The 26,979-nt window shown below is 38.3% G+C and overlaps 4 protein-coding genes across 4 annotated transcripts; 3 read left to right on the forward strand and 1 right to left on the reverse strand.

Moving 5' to 3' along the window:
* Positions 1-314: 314 nt before the first annotated feature.
* trim46a (tripartite motif containing 46a) lies at positions 315-9,811 on the reverse strand. Its single transcript, XM_057339615.1, has 12 exons — positions 9,401-9,811; positions 8,168-8,423; positions 7,598-7,748; positions 6,429-6,627; positions 5,618-5,764; positions 4,908-5,003; positions 4,282-4,535; positions 3,944-4,065; positions 3,509-3,856; positions 2,086-2,315; positions 1,824-1,891; positions 315-1,735 (listed from the first exon to the last, which is right to left on the reverse strand). The coding sequence occupies exons 1-12, from the start codon at positions 9,458-9,460 to the stop codon at positions 1,354-1,356; spliced, it is 2,313 nt and encodes a 770-aa protein (XP_057195598.1). The 5' UTR covers positions 9,461-9,811; the 3' UTR covers positions 315-1,353.
* A 315-nt stretch (positions 9,812-10,126) lies between these two features.
* krtcap2 (keratinocyte associated protein 2) lies at positions 10,127-12,928 on the forward strand. Its single transcript, XM_057339616.1, has 5 exons — positions 10,127-10,261; positions 11,155-11,309; positions 11,436-11,499; positions 11,781-11,847; positions 12,585-12,928. Exons 1-5 carry the CDS (start codon positions 10,258-10,260, stop codon positions 12,700-12,702), a joined length of 408 nt encoding a protein of 135 aa, XP_057195599.1. The 5' UTR covers positions 10,127-10,257; the 3' UTR covers positions 12,703-12,928.
* Positions 12,929-15,470: 2,542 nt separating this feature from the next.
* s100a10b (S100 calcium binding protein A10b) lies at positions 15,471-16,970 on the forward strand. Its single transcript, XM_057339617.1, has 3 exons — positions 15,471-15,601; positions 16,424-16,573; positions 16,786-16,970. The coding sequence occupies exons 2-3, from the start codon at positions 16,433-16,435 to the stop codon at positions 16,954-16,956; spliced, it is 312 nt and encodes a 103-aa protein (XP_057195600.1). The 5' UTR covers positions 15,471-15,601; positions 16,424-16,432; the 3' UTR covers positions 16,957-16,970.
* Positions 16,971-20,325: 3,355 nt separating this feature from the next.
* Positions 20,326-21,719, forward strand: s100w (S100 calcium binding protein W). Its single transcript, XM_057340430.1, has 3 exons — positions 20,326-20,459; positions 20,734-20,876; positions 21,314-21,719. The coding sequence occupies exons 2-3, from the start codon at positions 20,736-20,738 to the stop codon at positions 21,476-21,478; spliced, it is 306 nt and encodes a 101-aa protein (XP_057196413.1). The 5' UTR covers positions 20,326-20,459; positions 20,734-20,735; the 3' UTR covers positions 21,479-21,719.
* Positions 21,720-26,979: the final 5,260 nt, after the last annotated feature.

A 26,979-nucleotide genomic window follows, 5' to 3' on the forward strand; every position in this document is an offset into this window, starting at 1 on the left:
ACCACAACCTATTGTCTCAGTATTTCTATGTTATAAAGATAATGTAAAAGTATTAAGATTGAAAAAGTGTTTTAACCAGAATCAGTAGACAGGAATCTGAGTGTTTTGCTGCAGGACAGGTTTCTTGGTTCCAAAAAAATAATACACGTGAGCAATGCTGCTGCTGTATTTCACATTCGCTGTCTTTTACAAACATTTTGCCAATTTCAAAAGTCACAAATATGAAATGCTACATAATATCTCAACATCTGTCACAAGACATCAATTGGAAACAATGCACTCCAATAGAAAATAACATGGCCAAAAGCAGAGCCTTCAGAAACTGACCACAGTATTTATTGCAACATTACACACACATATACAATTATTAACATTCGGCATACAAATCACAACTTTACATCCTCATATTGACACACACACTTGTGACATACGCACAGTCAAGAGCAGCATTCATTTTAAAAATCCAGCCATCATACCCAGTCTGTAGGTAACAATACACATGACTCACAATCATGATCATGGCAATCAGAAAAAAACGTAAGAGGTGTGTCAGTACAGACAGTAGCGTGCTGGACATTCAAATGGGTAAGTCAATTGTGTAACATTAGAATGGAAACCTCACATGAAAGCAATGACCAGCAGCTCAAATCATTTTATTGTTTCATTCGGATCACTCACTGGATGTTTCATTCAGTCCAGTCCTGGCCCAAACAAACCACACAAACAAGATCTCTATTCACAAGACGTGTACTGTCACCAAAACAATATAACTCTTGGTTTACAATGGGAACAGCTTATTATGACACAGAAGACATTCTGAACAACACGACAACCGACTTCTGCTGTAACATCTCTGGATATCATCAAGACTTCTCAGATGATGAAATCCAAATTTCAAGACATTTTGACATTCCTGTAAAAGCACACACATTGTTAATGACTTAAATCAAGGTGTTTACTAATTACTATAACACCCATACGGGGCAGTTCACATGCTAACAATGCTGAAAACAGGTTTGTAAATAATGCGGAATCATCTCCTTTTCAAAACCTGAATCATACTGCATTTTAATCATGCATTAAACCTGAATTTCATTTTTTAATTAGCATTTGATGATTCCTCATTATTTAACACTGACCTACATGTTGTTAGCATGCTGCAGGTTGTTAGCATACATAACCATATTGATACTCTGCGTTTGAAAATTAAATTGGTATAAATTCTAAAATTAGAATCTTAATATAAAATACCACCAATTAATGCATAATTAGCTACGAAATAAGCAGGTAAACAAAGTCGATAGAAAAAGCTGAAAGGTGCTGAGTAGACTGCTTCCATAGCCAATTATCGCTTCAGTGATCCGTGGCACGTGTTTGGATGGTCACTCTTCTCGGCGGGTTCTGCTCTGTACTGCGATTGGCTATTAACTCCTGCAGCTGCAGAGCCCCTCCGCCAATGAAACAGAAGGCGGGGCAAACAGGGGCGGAGCACTCGACCGTCCCCTCCCACAGCACCCGGAGAGAGTGCGCGTCATAGAACGTAAGCTGTCCTTTCTCAAAGTCCAAGCACAGTCCGAGCCGCGGCGGCAAGGGGGCGGTGAGGGGTCCAGAAGTAGTGTTAGATGCCCCACATTTGGGCAGTAGGATTTTGCCCATGCCCATTGTTAGAAAGCAGAATGGAGGACAGTCCTGAGCATCTTCTGCCCCGCTGTCATGACCACTGTCTGGATCGTACCTATAGAGACGAGATGGGCAGATTATAAAAATGAGGTATAATTTATGTATAATACGGTGACGTTCAGTTAGGTTTTATTCTTTCTCACCGTGGACTTGCCATGTCTTGTGGAAGATGAAACCATTCCTGCAGTTTTGCTTCTAAGCCTACTCCCACCTACACACAAGACACAATTCTGTCAGGCAATGAAACAGTGAAGGATAAACTACTAAGTATTGGCTTACAAAAACATTAACAACATACCAGTGTTACTTATTTAAAACAACATTTTTAAGTACATTTAACGGGTAACTTGTTACTTTACACATTGCATAACACGTGTTACCTCCAACCCCACTGGCCATGTTCACCTTTACTAAGTAGGATCCAGGCTCTACTGAGCATGCCCAGTAGTGACGCCCTTGCGTGATGGGAACGTCAGCCACAAGGAGGTCAGTGGTGAGATGACATGAGGTCAGGGCCCGATCAGCAGCCTGTAACAGAGTCATCCCCGGAACACTCCGGGCGTACGTCTGCCCTTTCCCCAGTGCCACTCGCTCGGCATGCAGGCTCCAGCGAGAATCCAGGCAGAAAGACAACACTAAGATTGAGATATGCAGGAGGAGAGGGGTGGAGGAGAAAGGAGGTTGAAGATCGGAGAGGTGAGGCAGCAGGGAGGCAGAATGCAAAACGAAAAGAGAACGTAGGAGTAAAAGTAAAGGAATAGGAAAAACAACGTATAAAAGAGAGGGAGTATGTAAGGAGGAGAAGGAGTATGTAAGGAGGAGAGCCAAGGGGAGAAAATGGGGCGGAATGTTGGAAGAAAGAGGGTAAACAACGAGGACACACAGCAGGAACATTGTATTCCAGGTTTCTAAGATTCAGAGGAGATCAAGCAGCTGATACAGTCCAGTTGAACGGGAATACAAGTCAAAGAATCAGCAGAAGGAGCAAAGAAAGGTGGAGAACGACACACAAGGAGAAATTGTATAGAGAAAAAGATAAACCGTGTCAGAGAGTGACTATGAAATGAGAAAAATATTCCTTATAAGCAAAACATAAGTGCATGAGAGAAAGATGAAGAAATTGCATAGCGTAGATTTTTTGGAGAACTTAAGAATTCGATAAAGAAAAATTTATATTCAGAGCCCTGGTTTTCATTTACAGATATCCTGGCAAATATGAGAATAGTTTGAGACATTGTCGAGATATTGAGATGTCAGATTAATAGGGTCTTTTTCACAGGAACAACGAAATATCAGAAATGTCTTTTATTTGTGACTCTCACTTTAATCTTAAATCTTAAAGTGATAGTTCACCCAAAAATGAAAATTCTGTCATCATTTACCCTCTTTCTGTCATTTCAAACCTGTATGACTTTCTTTCTTCTGCAGAACACAAAAGATATTTTGAAGAATGTTGGTAACCGAACAGCGGCGGTACCCATTCACTTCTACTGTACGGACACAAAACCAGTGCAAGTCAATGGGTACCGCCGTTGTGTACGATGACAGAATTTTCATTTTTGGGTGAACTATCCCTTTTAAGAAACTAAGATATTCCAGAGATCTCATTTGTGATTTTTCTTATAGGCTGTGTAAATATATGAAAGGGAGAATGGATGAAAAATACAAAATATGTGAATGAAAAGATTTAGAAAGTGAACTGAAAACTGCAACTGCAACATAAGGGTCTGGTGATCTTAAGATAATAATAAATGTTTGTGAATCACATTTGGTTTGTGAGCTGTTGGATGTGGAGCTGTTTGTATGTCATTGTCCAGCAGTGTCTTACCTGGAGCAGGTGGTGTGTGTAGATAAACTTCCTCACTGTATTCGCCATACCCTGCCTTATTACAGCCTCTTACTCTGAGAACATACACGCTGTCCATCTCAAGCCTGTCAATCACTGCACTAGTCCCGCCCACATCATCCAGACGCTGCCATGGACTGTGTGCGCCATTGCATCCTTTCCCTCCTTCAGACCGGACCCCGCCCCACAATGCCCCGGCACCGGCCGCTTTTCTCTGATACTCTACTGAGTAGTGCCAGGCAGGGGCGGAGTCCTGTGGGAGGCGCCAGCACAAATACAGCTGATCATAGGCCAGAGTCTTTTGAGTGTCAATCACAGGAGCCAATGGGGCTGCAGAAGGAAAGTGAAGGGCTAGGTTAAAAATTGATTCAGGTGTTTATGCTTATAAAATGAAGTGGAAATGAGGTTTTTATGAACCTTGTATGAAGTTCATGCTAGAGAGTGCTTTGAGTTCCCTGGAGACGTCTATCTGAAAGTGTCTGAACGAGGGATCAGCAGATAGAGAGAAATTCTGAAGCTTTCCTATTGCTTCGGCCAATCTAAGGAGAAAAAAGAAAAACATATATACATGTATAGAAAGATCTCTGTATAGTAGCTGTAATCAAAAGTAACCATATATTCCAGCGCTTATTTTCTTTGCCTAATCGCAGGAGTGTCTATGGAAACACAACAGGCTATTGTGGGTTAAGCATTCTGTAAACAAACAGGCCTCCTACACACAATGCCAGCTCAACACACCCACAAAACTCCCTAACCTGTTGTGTGTGGTTCTGGCAGCCTGCACGAAACAGGGCTGGTCAGTTTCTTTGAGCAGCTCCTGAGTGTATGTAAGCAGTCCCGCGTTTACCAAAAGACTCTGTTTTTCGGAGAGCTGTGCATTCAGGGACGACGCCCTCTGCGCACGGGCCCCCTCCAGCGTCATGGCCAAGGCCCCCTGCCGCTCCGCCAGCACCCCGCGCAATTCACTTACAGACTGATTCAGCTGCTCATTGGCCACTCCGCTATTCACCTGAAATGAAATATGAAGAGATTAAAGAAGAACAAAATAAAGAGAAACAAAAAGAAACTTCATGGTGTGCAGTTAAAGGGGATAGTTCACCACCTATGACTTACTTTCTTCTGCAGAACACAGAAGTAGATATTTTGAAAAACATTGGTAACCAAACAACACTGACTCCCATTGACTTCCATTGTATGGACACAAAACCACTGAGACGTTTCTCAAAATATCTTCATTTGTGTCACACAGAAGAGAGAAAGTCATACAGGTTTGAAATGACATGAGGGTGAATAACGGAATGATAACAGAATTTTTATTTTTGGGTGAACTCTCGTGAGATGTCTCACAAACCCTGAAAGTGTGAATATCAAAGTAGTGTACCTCAGTCTGAGCAATGCCACTTTCTACTTGAGTGATTTGTGCTTGTACAGCATCCTGATTGGCCCAAATGTAGTTCATCTCCTTGGTAATTTTCTCCTGGGAGTTCACAACATAAAGAATGATGAGTTACCTAAAACATACTGTAGACAGCCAGCCATGAAGAGAAAATCGCCTTCCTTTTTGCTTGATCATTTCGTGTTTACAGTTCTTTTTATGATGCAAAGAAGTGTTTCTACAATGTTTATGGTCTAAAGACTAGGGATGTAACAATATCAAAATCTCACCGTTTGATAATGCCTCGGATGGTATAAAGTCCACAGTACGATACTTATTGCAATATTTAAAATGACAAATGATGACTTGGAAACGTGCCATAAGCATCCTCTTTTCTTCATCCTCTAATCATAACTGTTGCTTAGAGGTATGAGTTATAGAATGAGATGGGTCAAATGACCTAAAAATCCCTTTTATAAGATAAAACAATTGCACCAGATGGACCTTGCCAAAGGTAACATCTATTATTTTGTCTGACATTCTCTATGTTAGGGGTGGAAGACCTTTCGTTTCATACAGTCATGTGACCACGATAACATTGAGACAATTTTGCTATTGCGATAACAAGATATCGATAATGTTGTTACATCCCTACTAAAGACAGAATAGTGCTTAAAGTTAAGACATTAAAGATGTCAAACATTAAGAGCGAATACCTTTAGAGTTTGGTAAGCCAGGGCAATAGGCATGACCTTATGTCCACTGTGGGTACGACGCAGTTTACACAGAGCGCACAACAGACGCTGACATGACCGGCAGTAGAACTGCAACTTTTCCTGCTCATGCTCCACACAAACTAATACCTGTACATGGAAAATAAACAGATGATGGAAGAGGAAAGAATGTTAAATGGAAAACTTGTTGATGTCAATTGCTGAGGGAAATGTTTTTGAATATTATTTCTGTGGGATTTTTCCTGTCCCTCTAACATTTGAATAAGGTCAAACATGCCGATATGCCTTATTCAAAATTAGAAAGGTTAGACCCTATCTCACTGAGCAAGCGGCACAACTCCTTGTCCAGGCCCTGGTCATCTCAAGGTTGGACTACTGCAATGCTCTCCTTGCTGGTCTCCCTGCAAAGGCAATCAAACCACTCAAGCTGATTCAGAACGCAACAGCACGCCTCGTATTACAACAGCCCAAAAGGGCTCATGTGACGCCCCTTTTCATCTCTCTCCACTGGCTAACGGTTGAAGCCCGTATCAGATTCAAGTCACTAATGCTTGCCTACAGGACTATCACTGGATCTGCACCGGCATACTTTCACACCCTCCTACACCCCATTAAGAACCCTGATTAAAAGCATCTGCTAAATGACTAAATGTAAATGTCTATTCTTCATCTACGGATCTTCTGATCTTTTTTTGGTCGGTTTCAATATCTTGGATCCTCTGAACCTTTTATGTCCATGGCCCAGAATCTTGAATAAAAAATGACAATCACTCACAATCACCCATGCTCTTACCTTAGGTCTGAAGCTAAGTGTAGGGAGGATGTGTTCGTGTTGGGCCCGGGGTGTGCCCCAGGGATGGTACAGCTTAAAGCATTCATTGCAGAAGTTGGACCTGCAGTCAGCACAGCCTTTGGTGGCCTCCAGAGCCTGAGGAGGCTTGCAGAACTGACACATGATTGCCATGCTGCCAATACTCACTGTGTGTCTGTACCTACATAATAATATACGAAGAGAGAGCTTGATCAAGTATGAATAATATAATCACAACCGTGAGGGGAAAAATTAAGAGACCAATCCAGTTTTGCATTTAATTGGTATGTCTGCATGTTTTGTGGTGATTCCAGTCCAGTGACTGTTGTATTTCAACAGAAACAAACCTCAGGATTGACAAGTAACCCAACAGCAATGTGAAGGACAGAGAATACAAAGATGCATACAATTCATGAAAAAAATCTGGGTTATCCATCATATATTAATTTTTTATACTAAAATACATGTAAATACGTTAGTATTGTGTTATTTGAACATGAATATGAACTTGGTTTCTTTGTAGTATTTAAGATCTGCAAACATTGCATCTTTTTGTTATTTTGACCAGTACCGTTTCAATTTTCTGCAAATAAATGCAAAATAAAAATCTTTTCATTTGGAATTTGGGAGAAATGCTGTCACCAGCTCACACGATAAAACAATAATGATCATTTTACTTAAACACATTCCTATAAATAGTAAATTGAGAAAAACTGAAAAGAATTTTGGAGTGGCCTTTAATTTTTTCCACGGCTGTATAATGAATTGGACCATACTCGGCCAAGAAGTCTCTTTTAGGTCTGTTGGATATGTGTGCATTTTTTTCTACAGTGTGGAATGTGTGAGCTCATTTACTGGCAGGAAGAAACATTATTTTTCTTTTTTGTTCCCAAACGCTTTGTTCAACCTCATGTAGCTATGCAGTTGAGACAAGTAAAAGTGATCTGATTGGTCCACGTGGAGTGTGAGACTACTGTGAGAACTGTCAGTCCCTGTGGCTATGTGCCTTAGAATAGCTGCGAGATCAGAACATCTGATCTGGTATTCAAAACAGGCAGAACAACATTTCTGTGTCTTGGATTACAGGAATGAACGTCCAACTGATAACAAAAGTTAACATGCTTCCAGTACATTAAAGTGTAAGATAAAACCTCTCCACAATTCGCTCCAATGTGAGGTTTCTGAGGCAGTCTGCGAGGCCTTTCTCTCCCAGCTCGACATCTTTTCTGCAGGTGGGACAGGGGAACAGCATGATCACAGGAGGAGTGTCTTTTCGTCTGCGACCTGGATGTGTCCCGCACACTGCACAAAGAGAGAGAAAGAAAAAGCTGTTTCCAACATTAAAGTCTCGGAAGACCTCTATAAATCTAAACCAGGAAGAAGCTAAGCAATGCAAAAAGAGAACAGAATCAAGAGACACTAGGTGCTGACACATTCAGAATCAGCCCATCACGACGGCTGCTACTTTTAAACCCACACGCAGTTGCAAAATGCTGCACAAACTCTATATGTCTGCTTCAGCAGCGATACAGTAACAACCACACAGACCACAAAGAGATTACTGATGCTTAAATCACATAGCATGACGTCATCATTTTAGACCCTTCGCAAAGAAACAAGCCATTGAAAAGAGATAGCAGGAAATAATGTCACTATAGTGTACCAGTAACCATCATCATGCACAATGACTGTTAATATATATATTGTGGGATCTCACAAACCTGTTCTGATCACCCGGTCAAGCCGGTCTGTTTTGGGTGGAGGTCGGCGTGTCTGTCGAGGAGAGCGTGTGATTGGGCTTGAGTTTGGAGTGTTGGGCTCTGGAGGGAGCTCGGGTGGAGGGTAGCCCCTCTGAACCAAAACTTCAGCCGCGCACAGTACGCACACACTGTGCATACATGGCAACACTATCGGCTGCTTCACCATCTCCTCACACACTGGACAATGTAGCTCTCTCTCTATACTCTTCATATTGGACTAGAAATACAAAGAGAAGTATGATCAAACAGAAATCATGAGGAAAACATCAACCTCTGTATGACTTTTTCTTCTGTGGAACACAAAAGGAGATATTTTGGTTTTACGTTTGGTTACCAACGTTCTTCAAAATGTTTTCTTTTGGGTTAACTATCCTTTGAAATGTCACATTTTTATACCAAGCAGTTATGCATGATTAAAAACTGGATGCAGTATGTAGGTTGCATGTATGATGATATTGATAGCTCTACAAATCTATAAAAGATATTTTTATAGACTGGGATAACAACCCACACATATAAAACTGAAAAGAATCCTTTTAAATAACTGAAAAATGTGTCAGCACTCTCCTGTCTAGTACACTAGAGTTTCCCACAGTGGCTCCCCTGCCTCACTCCGGGCCTCAGCATCCCGTCTCTATGGCAACATAGACCCCGTAGAGCTACATGTACAGTGGCTCATTAATAATGCCTGCCTTTCCTTTGCTACATTTTAAACGATATTTCATGTTTTATTTTACCATGTCTTTAGTTAGTTGCGTTTACTAAACTAAGGGCCTTATCAAACGAGAATGTTGCTGGAGATTCCATAGTCGGAGGACAATACGCTAGCTACAAGTGCTAGACACACATAAATATATTAAACACAGAATACAATTTAAATAGCCGTGGGCATGGCCTACACGAGGAAGCAGTGCGTAAGAAATAACGATGACACAGGCCTATTCTGTTTCTGCGTACAGGTGTTATTGGTAAATCGATAATAATAATAGTACTAGTAAATAATGGGTATTTATCTATGATGTGGTTTATAAGCCTTATGTTAGCATTTGGGCTTAAAGACACAATATCCTATTTATTAGATAGCTCACCCGAGACACTGGGCGCTTTCGTGGCCAAAACCAGTGTTAAATAACAGCTGCATGCAAATAACAGATAATGTAGAAAATGTGCTACTGGCGATGCAAATATACTTACGCTTATGCGCACGAGAGCGTCCATGATGGATGTGAAGGTTTGCAACTCCGCATCTGCCATTGCTGCAATTGCATGTAATTTTTAAGAAATATGCGAGTATTATTCGGTGCTCACGTCTCTATGTATCTGGATTCGTTAAACAGCTAGCCGTTTTAAATGTCACTACGTACGTAGCATGAGGAATGTCTACCTGTAACCGAAATACTGCTGCAAAACAAACCTTTACGTTACAATAATAATATGAGTGTCTAATATATTTGAGAGGTCCGATTTAACGCCATCCATGTTGATTCAAAGGTTCTCCAACAATGCTTGCTAGGGTCCATTCTGACGGATGTATATTACCGTCCATGTAGGTGATGGATGTTGTGGTGCTCAGGGTGAGAGCAGAAAAGAGCATGCGTAGCGTATTGGATGCTGAAAAGACAAGGTTCCAGTAAAGGGTGGAATGCAATTTTGATTAATTTGTTTCCTAAAGACCACGCTTCATTTATAGCAATATAATGTAAGATAAAATAATATAATAGTAGTATAGTATAGTATAGTTGAATTTAGACATTTATATGAGTTAATTTATATGTTTGGATATCGTTTATATACAGATATATATATATATATATATATATATATATATATACATTTATATATACATTTGAATTTTGTGATGCAATCACAAAGCATTACAGGTAAATATGGATGGCAGCAATGTGCTTCACTGTCCACCAGATGGAGCACAAGGATTAGTGCAGAGGAGCTGGCTCACTTTATACACGTCAGGTGCGCGTCATCTCTGCTTTGCTGGCCCTGTAACTCAACTCAGACGGGTGCAAAATCCATTTCTTTGATTGCTAATAAATATGGGTGAGTTTTGCTTTTGTACTTATTGTAGCCGAGACAAATACTTTTCAAACTGTATAGTTCGATTGTTCTGTCTGCATGAAGATGAAAGACGGAAGATGTTAGCCTTTGGAGAAGGCTTGCTTGAATACGTTTCTAGCACAAAAATTGTATTTAGTCATTTAAATTCCTGTGTGTACACCCACTGGTGTAAAATATTTATGCCTATTTCCTATAGAGTTAGAAATAAACGTCGACCGTATTAATGGCATCTTTAAAATCAGGCTGTTGGTTTCTTTATCGGCACAGTAACGTTAGTCGCTGAAAAGCGTAAGACAAATAATAATAGAAAATACATAAAGTATGGTAAAATACATGTTTAAAGAATACAATGAGTTTTCGTTTCGTTTTACTAGCTAGACAGTACAGTAAATTTGTAGTTATTTTTGTTTCCAGGCGGAATGTGTTAAAGAGCGTACACTGACGTGTCCTAGTTCTTTGTGATTTCCTACTTCATTTTTTCACCATTATTTCGTTTAATTTACGTTTATGGCATGTATTTGATCTCTGCGTAGTATTTAATGTTTTTAATACGTGGAAATTAATCGTTGATATGTTATGTATGTTATGACTATGCTCCAGTTCCCACTTAGAAGTCTTCCGTGCCAAACACAAGTTCGTAGCGGAACCAATGTGTCAACAGTTCTATAGGACGTCTATTTGCCATATTTATTTTATATATTAATGAATTATTCAAATATATTTTACGTAGTACATGCATTTTTTTATATAGACGTATGTTATACATTTAGAAGAATATTTTATGAAGTTAATGGACAGATTTTGTATGACATACAAAAGTGAATACTGATATGAACACTCCTAACTGTACTTTATTCTCTCTTTTTCTGTTATAGCGGTGAACACAAGCACATCATTGGTGTTGTCTAGTCTGCTGTCAGTCCTGGTCTTTGCAGGAATGCAGATGTTCAGTCGGCAGCTGGGCTCATCAGAATGGCTAACCATCCTAGGGGGCTTCCTTGGCTCTGTGCTGTTTGTTTGCTCTCTTACTGTATCCTTTTGATGCGTTAACATGAATATAGTCCCAGTAACCTTATTTTTATTTCATGCTTGTCTAATCTCATTTTGTCTCGGTTTGTATTTTGCACATCTATTATGACTTAACCTGCAACTACAGGCTTTCAATAACCTGGAGAACCTTGTCTTTGGCAAAGGCTTCCAAGCCAAAATCTTCCCAGAGAGTAAGTGTGAAAGTATTTACACATTTACAATCACATTTACATTCATGAGTTTGGCAGATTTTTTATTCAGAGCATCTAAATAATGTATGCTGAACATTTAAAAAACATAATTTTCCATCCCATCTTTTTTCTTATCTTTTGTCTTGATTTCATGATTTAAAAAAAAATTAAGTGTTTTTATTGTTGTTGTGGATGTCCCAGTTGGGATCCATTTAGTATAATTTTGATTCAGAATCAATATTTGAACTTGCCTGAAAAATATTTTCCTTTATCTCTCTCAGTTATCTTGTGCCTGTGCCTCTCTCTGTTTGCCTCTGGTTTGGTGCATCGTGTGTGTGTGACAACATGGTGAGTAATCAAATCCTCTTTTATTGTAAGCTAAGGCCATGTTCACACTTGACTTCTTTTTTTGACAAGATAAAGTTGACAATGATGCTTTTTTATTAAAAAAAAACGCTCGCAGCGTTCTGGTTACAAATAGAAGCCGGCCATGTTCAAAGATAGCATTTGTGCACGAAGGCAGCTTAGAGAGACAGGCTTCATAGGCAGCGTAACGGAAGTCTATATGAATTATAAACAGAGCGTCTTTGCAATAACCAATCACATATTTAAAAACTATAATACTAATTTCTCGTTAGAAATGCAATCAGAAGTTATTGAAAGTGAAAATTAAACTTACTTTTGTACAAAACTATGCTCCAACAGCGTTTCGGCCACCTTTTTTTTCGAGCTTGAGCCTTCTTGACCAATCACGTTCCTCGCATGTTGTTATGGAAACTACAGGTCTCTGTCATTGGTTAGCTGTGAAAAAGGTGCTTGACATAGGGCGATTTTTTCCAGAAAAGTTGAACTACTTTCAACATCAAAAGACGCTCTGAGCTGCAGAAAAAGAAGCTGGCGCTGGTGTTTAAAAAAGCGTTCACATGTCCGCGTTTCCTTAAAACAGTCAAAATCTATTTTCTGTTGTAGTCCTCAGAGCTTAAGCTGTATTTACTTCAAAACATTGCATTACTATCTTCACCATTGAATTAGTTAAATATACCAACTCTTGTTCATTTGTTTTTTTCCTCTGTCCTCCTATATAGCCTGATCTTTTCTATCTTTGCGCTGTACTACATCAACAAAGTATCAGCAGCTCTTTACCAAATGGCACCTGCAACAACTCCGGCCAAAATCACCAGCAAGGGCAAAAAAAAGAACTGAAGCACTTATGACATCATGTTATTCCCGCAGTCACCCAATCAAACAACAAACTGCTGCGTACGTAAGCTACAAAATATGACGGTTTTGCCATCAGCAGCAGCATTTTTTCATTCCACTCATAAGTGTCTCACAAAGTGTCTTTTGTCCCACCAGTCCTAGCTGTATGACTTTGGTTCTGCATATGGAATATTTTTTGTTGAAGTTTATATTAAAAACTGAAAAAGTCTTGCTGATTTTTGTTTGAGTTTTGTTCTTGATTTTTTTCTTCAACATCCTTTTTTAGTGGTGTCCGAATTCATAGTGGAAATTAAGTGCACTCATTCAATCCCATGATTCATTGCAATAACAAGCGTACAAACGATGTACACATGTTACACTCCATACAAATATGTTACACTCCAGCCAGTCACAATGGAGTCTGATCTGGAGAGAGCAATACATATTCTGATAGAAGTTTTTACCGTTACGTGAGCAAAGAGGGGACCGAAGGAACGCTAAACCGCAAAGGGCTCAAACTACTGATGGACACAGAGCTGCCCCGCTTTCCTAATGTACATTTACATCTCTCCACTCCTCCCATTTCCTTTCCCTGTGACTACACCATCTTTCAACCATATGAAATATATTCCCTCTTTTTTGCTCGAAGATGTGTGTTATGAATGTTTTCCACACTTTTTGACAAGATGACAATGGAGTGGTGAATTTTAGGGAGTTTGCTACTCTTATGAGCGATATATCCACCAGTCGCGAGAAGGTCCTCTGGCCACCTGTGCCACAGTTTAATGAAGATCCGTAACACGTGAAACAAGAAAGAAAATATGTCTGTTTTATTAGTGTCATATTTTTTAAAATAGGTATTGATGGACAACTGGAATGGACTGACACATGCCTCGATCTAGATCTGTTACTGTTGGGCACAGTTACAGTTACATTTTTTCCAAGTGATGTTGAAGAAACAAAAATATTATGTTCTGAAATCGTCTTACCATGAAAATAAACATTCAATAAATTCTGTTTAACATTTTTCTTTGCCTCCATGGTGTCTGTTCCTGGTTTCCCACCCAGCCCAGCCCTGCACACCACCCACAATCCCTTGTGCAATTTAAAGTTCTCATGTCACTTCTAAAAACTCTACCAGCTTCTTGAAGACTTTATCAAGTGTCCTCTATAATTCCATTCCACTCTGTAAACATAAAGTGTCTTTTGTCCCACCAGTCATTGGTTCTGCATGTTTGTTATTAAAAACTGAAAAAGAACTCTGGGCCCAAACAAAATGTTTGTTTGATTGTTTAATTAAATTTATTCCCAAAGTATTTATTATTGCATTTGTAAACATTGTTTTAGTGTTCCAAAAGGTTCTAGGTGTAAACGTCTGCCTTGATGCCACAATAAAATCGAATCTTAGACATTTAAAAAATTTCAGAAAAATAAAAAAAATCAGTGTTTATTATAAATTAATTATCTCTGTTTGGGTCATTATTTTTTCTTTTAATTCAAGTGTCCTCTTAAATTTAAACAAAAACATAATCTCCCGAGCAGAGTTGGGGAGATATAGACCAGTGGCCAGGCTTTTAACTTTCAACTATCCAACCAATTCCTGAAAATCAAGTCATGCCTACTTTTTTCATTCCAAAAACCGTTTAACTTCACAATATGAAAAACATTGTCGCAACTGCTGTTTTGTGTGGTTTTTAAACAGCAGAATAGGATCTAAACCGCATGGAATCTTAAGAATGGGAATCCACCACAGCAGACCCACCCAAATATTTTATTTAAAAGCAGAGATTTGTGAAATTGCTGATACAACTTTTTTCCATGATGGATGAGTGCTATGGTTGTATTTTGGAAATAAAAGCAATGTTTTTGGTGTCGCTTCATAAATAAATGATAAATGATGCATTCTACTATGGTGCACCAAACCACTTATTGGGCAATTAGAAAAAAAAACTTCATGCCCCAGCCTGCCAGTAAAGATATTTTGAAATCAGAGACTTGAACAGAATGGTACTTCACTATGACAACACAAACACACCCGAACACGCCACAATGTATCATCCAACCATGACTGTTCTCTTACTTCCTTTTTCATTTTCTAATGTCCTACGGACAAGGATTGCATTGTATAGCTTTTTTAACTAACTGGACTGTCATCATTGAGAGATTTTGATTTGTTAGGTCTGGAGTGCAAGACATACTTTGACACACTTAATCATGGTATGTCCACAGTAATGGAGCAGCTTGAAACTTAACAGAGCTCACTTCTCTCTTATCACAAATATCAAATGTATAAAATCTCGCAAGACAAGTGCTTAAAAACAGGCCTAATTTCAGCCAAAAACAGCATTCCTTTCCTTTAAAAGCAATAATAAGCATTCACTTCTACATAGCGATTTTTTGTGAGGTCATATGTGAAGCAGAAAGCGAGTGTGAGTCACTCAGTAAATGGTGAAAAAAGACCAGGGTTAACGTTCCTCTCTTAAAAAACTTTAATTTAAAAAATACGCCGTATTTTTTATATATTTTTTAAATTATTATCATAGCATATGTGTTAAACTACCGTTTGTGTTAAATTCCACTGTGGTGTAAAAAAATGAGTGCCGATGGGATGGCAAAGATGCAAAAGAAGAGAAGAATACAGTAACGTTCTTATTTCTAGATGTTTTGTACATGCTTTTTAGCTAAAATGTTTTGTTTTATATTTCCTCATTCATGTTTGGTCTCCTGGAGTTATCTATAATGTTAGCCCTAAACGGTTAATGTTAGTCATCGGCTCACCCAAACTCACAGTCATTTCACTCGGGCGGAGCCCCACTATAAATTCCTCGACTGCCTCTTGACCAGCTCCTGCGCAGTATTTTCCTTCTTTACTTCATTTAGGTGTCGCTCTGCTTTTATCACGGTAAGTAGTCTATATTTACACCTTATTGCACAGCATTTTCTTTATTAGGCTAATATGTCATTTTAACGCTCAAACTAAAAGTACTTCTACTTTTATATGGGTTGCGTTCACTGTTTAAAGGTTTTATAGGCTGGGTTTCGGGCTGTAACACCGTGTCTACACCGGATGCGATAGGCGCGACGCGACATGACAAACTGCTTGTTCACAATGGGTTTGTCGCGCCGCATCCAGTGTGGACAACATTTTAAATTATAATGTTTCTAATGTCTTTTGTCGTGTCGCGTCCAGTATAGACACCGTGTAACGGTATATCGAATTGTTAGCCTACGTCATTTGCGCACATTAATATGAAACACGCATCTAATAAATGGTGAGACGTTTATTTGCAAGCGTGGAGGCGCAGATTCCGTGAACGTCAGCAACAGCAATGCAATTTATTCATGGGCTAGTGATTTGGCAAAGTTTTTCAGATGTGGATGAAAGGGTCCTGGGCATAAAGTTACAAGAGGGCTATTGTTGAACTAGTTTTAATATCAATTGTATTTACAAAAAACTACCAATAGATGCTTTCGTTTTACTGGATTGGATTTTATTGGGCATTGGAGGGCGTTGCTCACACTTTGGCTCATTTCCAGTTGGAAAAATCCACCACTGTTTCCCAATCCCCCAAAGATAGGAGGAGAACAATGAACTATTTCACAAATATTTCCTTTTATATAATCAGCAAGACAACAATTAACATTATACGGACAATTAACATCATTTCATTATATTTGCATTGTTAGTTTGTGATGAGACACTAACAAATATGTTACATTCCAGCCAGTCACAATGCCGTCTGATCTGGAGAGAGCGATGGAGACTCTGATCACTGTGTTTCACCGTTACGCGGGCAGAGAGGGCAATAAAGCATCGCTGAGCCGCAAAGAACTCAGACAGCTGATGGAGACAGAGCTGTCCAGCTTTCTGAAGGTACACCACTTTTCCTATTTACCTTCCTCTTTTCAACATTATATCTTTGGTGTACCGCATAGGAATATATTCCCTCTTCTGATCTGATGTTAGTTATAAATGTTTTGCACGCTTTTTGACAATCTTGGGCTACTCATCAAAACATGCCCATCCATTTGTTATTTTTCCTGTTTGGTGAGAAATCTCAGTGTTGCTGTTCACTTTTACTCTAGTCTCAGAAGGATCCTGCTGCAGTAGACAAGATTATGAAGGATCTGGACACTAATGGCGACGGAGAGGTGAATTTCGAGGAGTTTGTTTCTCTTGTGGTCGGTTTGTCCATTGCTTGCGAACAGATCTACCAGATGCACCAGAAACAGCCAGCAGGTGTAAAAAAGCAATAAAAGCTGAAACAAGAGGGGAAAATATGTCTGTTTTATTGGCGTCATTTTTTTTTTAAATAGGTGTGAATGAACACTGTCTGGCACATTCCTCAATCTGAATCTGTTACAGTGTATGGATGTTTTGATGACTGCACAGACAAATTATGTTTAAAGAAACAAAACAAGAAAAATATTATGTTTTGAAGTCCTGTAAGTGTTAACCATGAACATAAACATTCAATATATTTTGGATTTTCATCTTTTCTTTGCTTTATGCTGTCTGTTCATGTGTTCCAGTCAGTCCACCCCTGCACACACCCACAATCTATTGTGCAATTTTAAAGTTCTCATGTCACTTCTAAAAACTCTAACAGCCTCTTGGAAACTTTATCAAGTGTTCTCTATAATTCACTCAAGTGTGCAGACGCATTAAAAGTTTTCAGTTGTGTCTTAAAATCTGTGTGTCACTATACTGAAAATAATCAGATCAGAAGAAACCTGTAATATGGGTTCAGATTTCACAATAATCACTGCTTAATTTAACATGAATGGTTACAGGACAGCCATCACTTTCAGCTTTTCAAAACGGCCATGATGAACAAGCAGATTGACAGAAACATAATTTACAATAAATCAAACACAGAATTTTGTCACACAGTGAAAAGTATTTGGAATATCTTTTCATACTAATATTTTTTCTTTAAGGAAAGATTTAAGTTTTGTGTTGCTTAGCAATACTGGTCCCAACATACCATTGGCCTGAATAATTTGCTATGTTCTTAGGTTAATTAGAAATATATACAGCATAGTTGTTATACAAATGATCTGAATTGTAATGTAACTTTATATCTTCAAACAGTGCAGAACCAAAGACGAACTGGCTCTCACTAACTTCTAATATACCTCAACCCACTGTTTACACAACAGAACAAATGAAACCGATATTGAGGGTAAACAGCAAACACAGATGTTAAAGACAAAAGGAAGATTCATATTTATGCTGCAATCACATTAAATTTCTCTAATATAAAATTTCCATGATTTGGTCTGGTGTCCGTGTGCTTGTAAAAGGATGTTTTGAATAAAAAAATAAAATATATACACTGTGTATATTATAAATACACAGACCCAAAAGAATTTTATATTATTATTATGATGCTGATGCTACATTTTGGTGTTTTTTAATATCCAACCCCTCCCCCAACTTCAGGAATTACTGACAATATGTGGGCGTGTTTGAAATCTGTGTAAACATTCGAGTTGCCTAGCAACCATAAATGACTTTCGGGTGTGTCTGTCAGCTGCATGAGGTCATGCGAGCAAGTACAAACATGTTTTTTTTTTATCTACCACAAAGCACATGATTAGTATCTTACAATCCTTGTCTTTATTTTCCACATTATAGCTTAGAACACTCTGCAAGACAATTCAGAAATGAATAGGCCTAAACCATAGACATGTTCTGCAACTTAAATATAGCAATCTTAATCAAATGCAAGTAAAAAGAAGGTCAGAGTGTAAAGGAGAATCACAAGAAGAGAGACAGCGTGTGCAATGTGAGTGTGTAGTTCAGAAAAATGACCACTAGATGTCAGCAATATTCCACACGAAATATTCACATCAACTTCCTTATCGCTAAATCCTCAACCGCACCCTTCTTTATTTCTCCATTCATGGGATCAAAGACTTGTGTAAATTATAACTTAAATTCCTCAAGGATTCATTTAGTAAAATGCACAAATTGTTCAGCAGAGCTGCATCTCACAACAAAGAGGATTTATTTGTGGCTTTGTAGCTACAGGTATTGTTAGGCTCTCTCGTTTGTAGTCGTTTTGTATAGAATCAACTGCTATATAAATAAATACAACGTTCTAAGATTGACACTGTGTGCTTGTATAACCATTCACACTCAATACACTTCATAGTTTAATGAACTCATTATATTGAACTAATGTTTTGCTGTGACCTTAATCTCTCATGTTGAATCCATGCGACAGGCTTCTGGGAGCAATGGCTTCTATACTGCACTTTTGTTTGTCTGGGTGTGTGGGTGTGTGTTTGTGCACTTCAGTTAAAAAGCAGGAGATTTGTAGAAGTTATTCTCACCACACAATGTGGAAAAACCTGAAGTGAACAAAAGGACAACCTGAAGGATGTACACTTAATAGGCCTACACACCCTCTTTTGTAAACGTCCCAAGGCCACTATAACGTTAGGAGTATTGACATTTACTATGTGTTGTATTAACAAAGTTACCATAGAATGCTCTGCGGTTGAATAGGTGAAAAGTTTGAGAAAGGGTGTGGTCTCTAACTATGTGTTTACTCAGGATCCAAAACTAACATCCCGTCAAAATTTGATGCGTCTTTGGATAAAGTAATGATTGGGGTAAATGCTAAATAGTTACTGCAAAGAAGTTATCTGTGTTTAATAAAGACTGAAATGATTCACTGTTAAAAAGATGAGCAGTCGTTGGCCAACTTGTGGTTTTGCTCACCATGGTTTGCACATTTGTTTGGAGGCCTGCAGCATTTTGCAATACATTATTGCATTATATCTTTTACTTGTTCTCTTTCATTTTCACCCATTGTCTGGAGCATAAACATCACTTAATCATACATGACTCTAAAAAACAAGATTTTATGTTTATATATTTAATACAGGTTTGTGTAAATGTGTCTTATTTCAAGGAGGTTTAGATACTTTCCAGGACAGCAAAAAGGTTTTGAATTTGAAAATGATTTTTGCTGAAAGCAAAACTTTTGTGTCAAGCTGCATTCCTGTGGACAGCTGGAGTACTCATAGAGTTCTGATGTCTGCAATGAATGATCCATTGCAAAAACTCCTTTGATGTCTGAAGTCGAGATTTAGAAAGGATAAGCTTGTCTCTGTTTACTCCAAGTGAGAAGCTCGTGATTCAGGTCGACTCTAAAGAGTCGTTATTTGAAGGAAACATATCCACTAACCACAAAACCTTCTTATAACAATGCGTCTTTCAACTTTATTCTTAGAGTTATATTTGAAACATTTTCTTCAAATTTAAGTTTAAAGAATGAGTAATCACACGGGGACAAAACATGGAAATATGGCGGGCAGGATGGGCAACACCCATGCAAAACAACAACGACTGGTGGGGCTAAAACCTAAGTATCCTAAAATGTGACTCAGATTCCTCATGTGTCAATTGATTTAATATTTATGCACACAAAGGAACTTCTTTCGAACATTGCAGATTATTGTCTTGACTATTGACTATTTAAAAGTGTAACAAACATTTTTTTAAATATAAAGTGAGTACTGTCAAAACTGGTCTGGGTGTGTTACCGATCCCTCATTGCCCTAGAATGAATCATTCCTGTACACGTGTGTTAGTGTGTATATGTTTGTGTGTGTGTGTGTGTGTGTGTGTGTGTGTGTGTGTGTGTGTGTGTGCTGTGAAGAGAATAAAATCTGTGCTTTAAAGGCTGCAGACAATTTACTCCACCATAATTCTCAGCATAGCTTGTGAACACACCAGTCTTGAGGTAAGTGGAAAAGAAACAAGAAATTTAGACTGAAAGATACTACAGAAGAAAAAAAGAGAAAAGAAGATTTAAGAGAAACTTAAATGTATTTTCAAAATGTATTTTTATATGGATTTTTTGTGCTTGTACAATGCATCTTAAACTGAATTCCTGAGTTAAATATCATAATTTTGCTAAGACTCTCCATGTAACTCTGGTATTTGCATGTAGAGGCTATAGGGTCCCTTTGTTTAACACTCTTTATGAGTTCTTCCTCTTTTGTTTTCTCTTCTAGACATGTCTAAGCTGGAGCAAGCCATTGTGGCCATAGTGGAGGTGTTTGAAGAGTATGCTGGAAAAGATGACCAGAAATCACAGCTGAGCAAAGCCGAGCTTTCAGAGCTCATTAAAAACCAGCTAAGCAGTGGTGCGTTCAAGGTAAGACACAGAGAACGACAGCAAAGAATTAAGTCCTCTGACATGTCACAACAAATTCTTTGCATAACGAAAGTTTGCGCAGTGGAGGTTTGTTATGGCAACCTGACAAACAAGAGGTTTACCAGTATGAGTCATACTATAAATGCATGAGATTCATTGAAATAGCCATGGGGATTCCCATCTATTTTTGCTCTTCTTCAGTGCAACTAACCTGCTTTCAGAATCCCTTACACTCTGCTTCCCCGATAGTTCAGGAATTTTGGGCCTGAAATTTTACTGTGTGCCCTTTCTGCATGTGGACTCCTGGAATAATTTACATACTTTTCTCCACTAGCTGTCTAGTTGATTCTCAGAAATGTTTTAAAATCATTATAGTCCTGTCGACAAATAATAAAGCTCAGACTCGACTGGCGTTCTTTTTTCAATATCTATATTAGGACAAAGTCGATCCGGAGAATATCAAGGAGGTCATGGATGATCTGGATAAGAACCACGATGGAGAAGTGAACTTCCGTGAATTCAGCCAGTACGTGGCTTGTCTAGCCAAAGGCTACTACAAGAAAAAGCACGGCGACAATAAGCCCTGCAGGAGGAATAAGTGAACCCTCTTCACGACTTTGTTGCCCCTCAAACAGTAGTCATTTGCATCCTATAAACTCCCTAATCTTTTGCATAGTAAAAAGTATCTCTTTTGTCTCTACTATTGTCTTTCTATCTCTACTGTGCAATGATAATGATAAGAGCAAATGTTATATCTATTCTATTTAAGATATGAAGAACACAGTGCAATGATGATTTACTGTCCTCTGGTTTTTGAATAATAATAAAATAGTTTTGTGGGTACTCGTGTGTACGTGTCACTTTTTTCAAATTATTTCGTAGCTGGTAGAGCATCATGCCAGGCATTCTAAGGCATGTCTGCACAATTCCCAAGGAACACACATACCAAAACATGTATAGCTTGAGTGCACAGAAAGCTTTGGATAAAAGCATCAGCCAAATACATAAATGAAAACACTTTCCAGACATAATACACGGTTAATGCTTATAAACTGACTGCTACTTATGACATGCAAATGTAAATGCAAAACAATGTGAGAATGACTTGATGAAAATGTACACTAATGCTTTTAAGCCACATATGTAATATATATATATAATTTATATAAAATAACATATATATAAAATTGATCTTAAAAACAGTGTGGTCTCAAAAGTCTCATCTAAATTAATCATAAACAATGAACTAAAAAAAACACCGCAATGATAAATGCACAAACACACGCACTCACACCCTCATTTCGTAAAGGTACGTAGGTGTGGCCAGACGGCTGCGGGCGATTTTGTTTGAACTGTCTCATCTTTCACATATTCAAATCAACAGCATTGCAGTAATGCAAAGGCAGATAAAAGAGGCCGTTTTTGACAAGGCAGTTAAGCCTAATTACTTGAAAAGATTGTTTTACAGTGGGTGTAGAGGGTTACATGACACATGTACAGACAGCATAGGTAAAAAAATTCACATTCAAATTCCCATTATAGTCACTTACTGAATGCAGTATAGTAGGGGTAGTGTAGGTGTGGTGCTGCTGTCAGAGCAGGTTTGATCCTGTTTAAACCATCTGTTACTAATCTTCCTCTCACATTATTTATCTCAATGTCGAAAGATCCCTCCAGTCAATCTAAATTTACCTTCGTAAAATACTACTTGTAAGCTACTGTACTTGTAAAAAAAATGTTTTAATGGTCCTGTGTATGAAATTTAGCAGCATCTAGCCGTGACGTTGTGAATTGCAACCAACGGCTCACTCCACCCCTCCCTTTCGGAACAATACGGTGGCTGACACAGAACTAAGATGTCGTCACGTTTTCGCTTCTTTGCCGAAGGAGGTAACGTAATTTCGAAATGAGCCCTGTAGAGCAGTTTGTCCGTAGTTTGGGCTACTGTATAACACAACATGGTGAATTCCATGTGAGGGGAGCCGCAGTGTATGTAGATAGAAATAGCTCATTCTAAGGTAATAAAAACATAACGCTTCATTATGTAAGGTACATAATGATAATACATCTCTGAAGACATAGTTATGTCTATTGTATTATAATATATAATATAATATAGCATGTATAGCATGTCATTTGGGACTTAAAGAGACTGAGGAGGCACTTGTCAACCTGTGTGCATTCGCAATAGCTTAAGCGAGCTGGAAAAATGTTTTAGCTCAATTTAAGCTTAAGAAACAAAACCTTTTTTACAGTTGATATAAGGTTTTGTTGGCAGAAAATTATTTAATTGTGATTTTAGCCTGTGACTTTAGAGATATATGTCCTCTCTTATTCAATAAGATAGGAATTGTATCTTGCATGACTGAAATAGCTGCATTAAAACAATGGCTGCCGAGTGCTACGACTTCCCTCTAAAGACTTTGCAATGGCTCAAGTCTTCACAAATAAAAATAAAACTACATCCTGTGGAAATTTTATATAGGTTAGTAATATGGTCACTGCGCAAACGAGGATGGTTTGAGGGGTCTTGTCCAGAGTTTGTGCAAAACCTGTTAATCCTTTTCTTGTTATTCTTGTTAATAGTCTAACCCAGGTGTGTCTAGTTATCTTGTTTCACCCTTTATAGGCCGTTTTCACATGACGTCACGCATCTTCCGTTCTGCCGCGAAGCAGTGTATCGTTACTTCCCCTAGTGCCTCAGAATGGAGTTTACCAAGTCCTTTGCACAGCTGCCACAGATACGACTAGATGATATCTTGCAGTAAAAATTCCGCTTACGACAAGATCAAAGCTAGATAAAGGATACAAATTCTTCGTTGAACAGTACCTGTTTGATTATGAAGGTAAGTGTTTTGTTTTCTTTTTGTGTTAGCGAAGGTGCTAGCAGTGCCAATCCTAGACATCTGGGGGCCCTATGCAAACCTTTGTGAGGGGCCCTTGCCATAATAGTTAAAATTAGATGAGAATAACTGTAAACTATAAGAAATAAAATGATAAATCAATTAACACACTTAAACGAATTAAAACTGAAAGACAAAAAACCTTAAAATGACAGTAAGAACAATTAAGTATAAATTAAATTCACATTTTGATTTACATGTAAATAATCATTTACCTAAAGTAACACATGGCTCTGGAACCATTATGTTTTTTACTAATCAAATGAGTGATTAACATAAATAAAACATGATAAATATAGTTTACTCAAGAAAGCTAAGCATTCAAAAACAAAACATATCAATTATTTTCTAGATGTGATGACACAAAAATTACATATTACCATGGGCAAACGAAACACGGTGGTGTGCATTATAGCTGAGACTCACATGAACATTGTGCAGCTGGTTTTGTGACTAAGTCATTCCCTGTAAATGCTATTGAAGATAGAATATGAATGTGTAAGTAACTTTGGAGACGGTCCCTAAATTCACGACTATCGAATGTCCAGTCAAACCAACTGTTTTGTAAATATGTACTTGCATAAGTTGACAAAACTAAATAAGACTTTAAAATAGTACAAAAACACATGCCTTCTAGATCTTGTTCTTTTGCTTAATTCACGTTGTTGCCGTTTTTCCGCTACAAACGGATAGCTTCGTTTCGAAGCCATATGCATCATCACATTATGCGCATGTCATCACCTGCGCGCACTGCATGATGTCCGAGTATATCACAGTAATTAAATAAATTAAGTATTAAAAAAGAAATTTCCAAATGATTCCTGTAAAGTTTGTAACAGAACACTCTGAAGGCAGAAAGATGAATCCGCGTCTTGTTTACTTTACTGAATAGTGTTTTTGATTCGGTACTCAAGGAGGCCCCCTGGTGGTGCAGGGGCCCTACTCAACTTGCGTAGTTTGCCTATAGGAAGAATCGGCTCTGGGTGCTAGGATAAGTACTTGAATAAGGGTTCTGTCTGTTAAATTCCAGCACGACGGCAAAACGGAAGCTCTTCTTCTTCTTCTTGTTTGTTGCAAGACGGATGTTATGATACACTGCTTTGTGAAAAGGCGGAAGTTAAGTGACGTCATTGTGAAAAGGGCCTATAGTTCCCAGTGTATTTAAACCCCAGTGTTTCCTTTGTTTGTTGTTGGTCGTTGAATGTTTTATTGTAGAATACTCCTGTTCTGAGTCTCCTTGTTTACCCTGGATTACCTGTGTTATTTATTGTTAATTCTGCTCGCATGTGGATTCTCTCTTCGCTTTGTCTCTGCCGCAACGTAACAGCATGATTCGATTTTTAATCACAAATTGTCTCAGGCCTCACAAATGACATTGATAAACGATGCGGGGAAGCCTTGTGCAAGCACACCTGTGTCATAGAGTATGTGTTGTTTTTCCCAGACTGCGGTCCCTGTCCACGGCACCTGTACAGCAGCACCTGTACACCCACATGGGCCTAAAACAAACACACACACAAAGCACACAGCATAGCTGTCGGACTTGTTTACATGGAACAGATGGCATTAACTAAACGCTTGGAAGAAATCCTCTGGTACCTGCACCTCTCATGATGTAACCTGGAAAATATTGTAACTAATAAAGATTAACACTCAAGCAGAGTCATAGTGTGATCTTAATATATCTGCATTCAAATAGGCAGTGATGACTCACATCCAAGCCAAATATTTCCTGACAAGGACATAATTTCCATAGTCATTTAAATTAAGAAAAGTACAATAGAGCTAACTGTTACACTTTCCTGATGGGACAGTAAACACCCGTATGAAGAAAGATGCAAAACCAAGACCTAATAAATGCAAAGACAGACAAATACAAGCCTGATATCATTGTAGAGCTGAAAGAGCTAAAACAGAGATACTGTAAACGATACAGTTAAATTGAACTGTTTTTTAACAATGTAAAAAACTTGTTTTAATGTGACATTTTAAGTGAAATACGATTATATCAAATGTCACATAAGGAACGTTGCCAGGTAAATAAATGTTGGCCAGGGCTTAAATATAATTGGATTGAAGTGGATTAGTTCAAAAGTGCCTTACACTAAAACTTAAACTATTTGGCTATTGGTTAAAAATATCCTTCTTTGAAGATTTTGATATCTTCCAAATCTGACAATATTCGATATACGCAGACAATCTTCTGTCATCAGTGTATTTTTGTGCTTTGGATAAGGCGTGGATTTGGAGAGTGCTTTGAAGAGAGGATGGCAGCCAACCGTTAATGCCTGAAGGTGTATCCCAAATCGTGCACTAATGCACGATTTTACACTATTTTGAAGTATAAATACTATAGTGTGAGCAGGGTGTTCTCATTGATAATTCCCAAAAAAGATGATGCACTTATTAAACCGAAAATGTGAAGTGTGGAACAATACACACTTCATGCAATACTATCTTCTAAAAATCATACACTAGATGGTAGGGTGCATATTAGTGCATAGTTTAAGTGCACTTTGTATAGCATGTCATTTGGGACTTAAAGAGACTGAGGAGGCACTTGTCAACTTGTGTGCATTCGCAGTAGCTAAAGCGAGCTGGAAAAATGTTTTAGCGCAATTTAAGCTTAAGAAACAAAACCTATTGTACAGTTGATATAAGGTTTTGTTGGCAGAAAATTATTTAATTGTGATTTTAGCCTGTGACTTTAGAGATATATGTCCTCTCTTATTCAATAAGATAGGAATTGTATCTTGCATGACTGAAATAGCTGCATTAAAACAATGGCTGCCGAGTGCTACGACTTCCCTCTAGAGACTTTGCAATGGCTCAAGTCTTCACAAATAAAAATACATCCTGTGGAAATGTTATATAGGTTAGTAATATGGTCACTGCGCAAATGAGGATGGTTTGAGGGGTCTGCAGAGATGATTGGTCAAAAATAACTTTGAGGTTGGGGTAAAAAGAGCACTCCAATGAAAGAAATGCTCAAAACCAGACAACCTCAGTCGCACGCACGCACAGACACATCTAGGCACAAAAATACCATACAATCAAATTAAGCACACGTCAACAAAAACATCCACACTGTATTTGTGCACATACATGCCAGGTCTGAAATGACTTGAGGAGTGTAATAACTGAAAACCCACCAATGCATTTAAAGGCGGGGTGTCCGATTTCTCTTAGCCGTTGTTGAT

The sequence above is a fragment of the Triplophysa rosa genome, linkage group LG8, assembly GCF_024868665.1.
Source record: "Triplophysa rosa linkage group LG8, Trosa_1v2, whole genome shotgun sequence".
Taxonomy (NCBI): domain Eukaryota; kingdom Metazoa; phylum Chordata; class Actinopteri; order Cypriniformes; family Nemacheilidae; genus Triplophysa; species Triplophysa rosa.

Coding starts and splice junctions, on each gene's coding strand:
- trim46a (XM_057339615.1), bottom strand. CDS start 9,460: ATGGCAGATGCGGAGTTGCAAACCTTCACATCCATCATGGACGCTCTC. Junction 7,749..8,167: donor TGACCGGGTGATCAGAACAG/GTTTGTGAGATC, acceptor CTCTTTGTGCAG/TGTGCGGGACACATCCAGGT. Junction 4,536..4,907: donor GTGGCATTGCTCAGACTGAG/GTACACTACTTT, acceptor ATTTCATTTCAG/GTGAATAGCGGAGTGGCCAA.
- krtcap2 (XM_057339616.1), top strand. Junction 11,310..11,435: donor TGTTTGTTTGCTCTCTTACT/GTATCCTTTTGA, acceptor CTGCAACTACAG/GCTTTCAATAACCTGGAGAA. Junction 11,848..12,584: donor CGTGTGTGTGTGACAACATG/GTGAGTAATCAA, acceptor CCTCCTATATAG/CCTGATCTTTTCTATCTTTG.
- s100a10b (XM_057339617.1), top strand. CDS start 16,433: ATGCCGTCTGATCTGGAGAGAGCGATGGAGACTCTGATCACTGTGTTT. Junction 16,574..16,785: donor AGCTGTCCAGCTTTCTGAAG/GTACACCACTTT, acceptor CTTTTACTCTAG/TCTCAGAAGGATCCTGCTGC.
- s100w (XM_057340430.1), top strand. CDS start 20,736: ATGTCTAAGCTGGAGCAAGCCATTGTGGCCATAGTGGAGGTGTTTGAA. Junction 20,877..21,313: donor TAAGCAGTGGTGCGTTCAAG/GTAAGACACAGA, acceptor TATCTATATTAG/GACAAAGTCGATCCGGAGAA.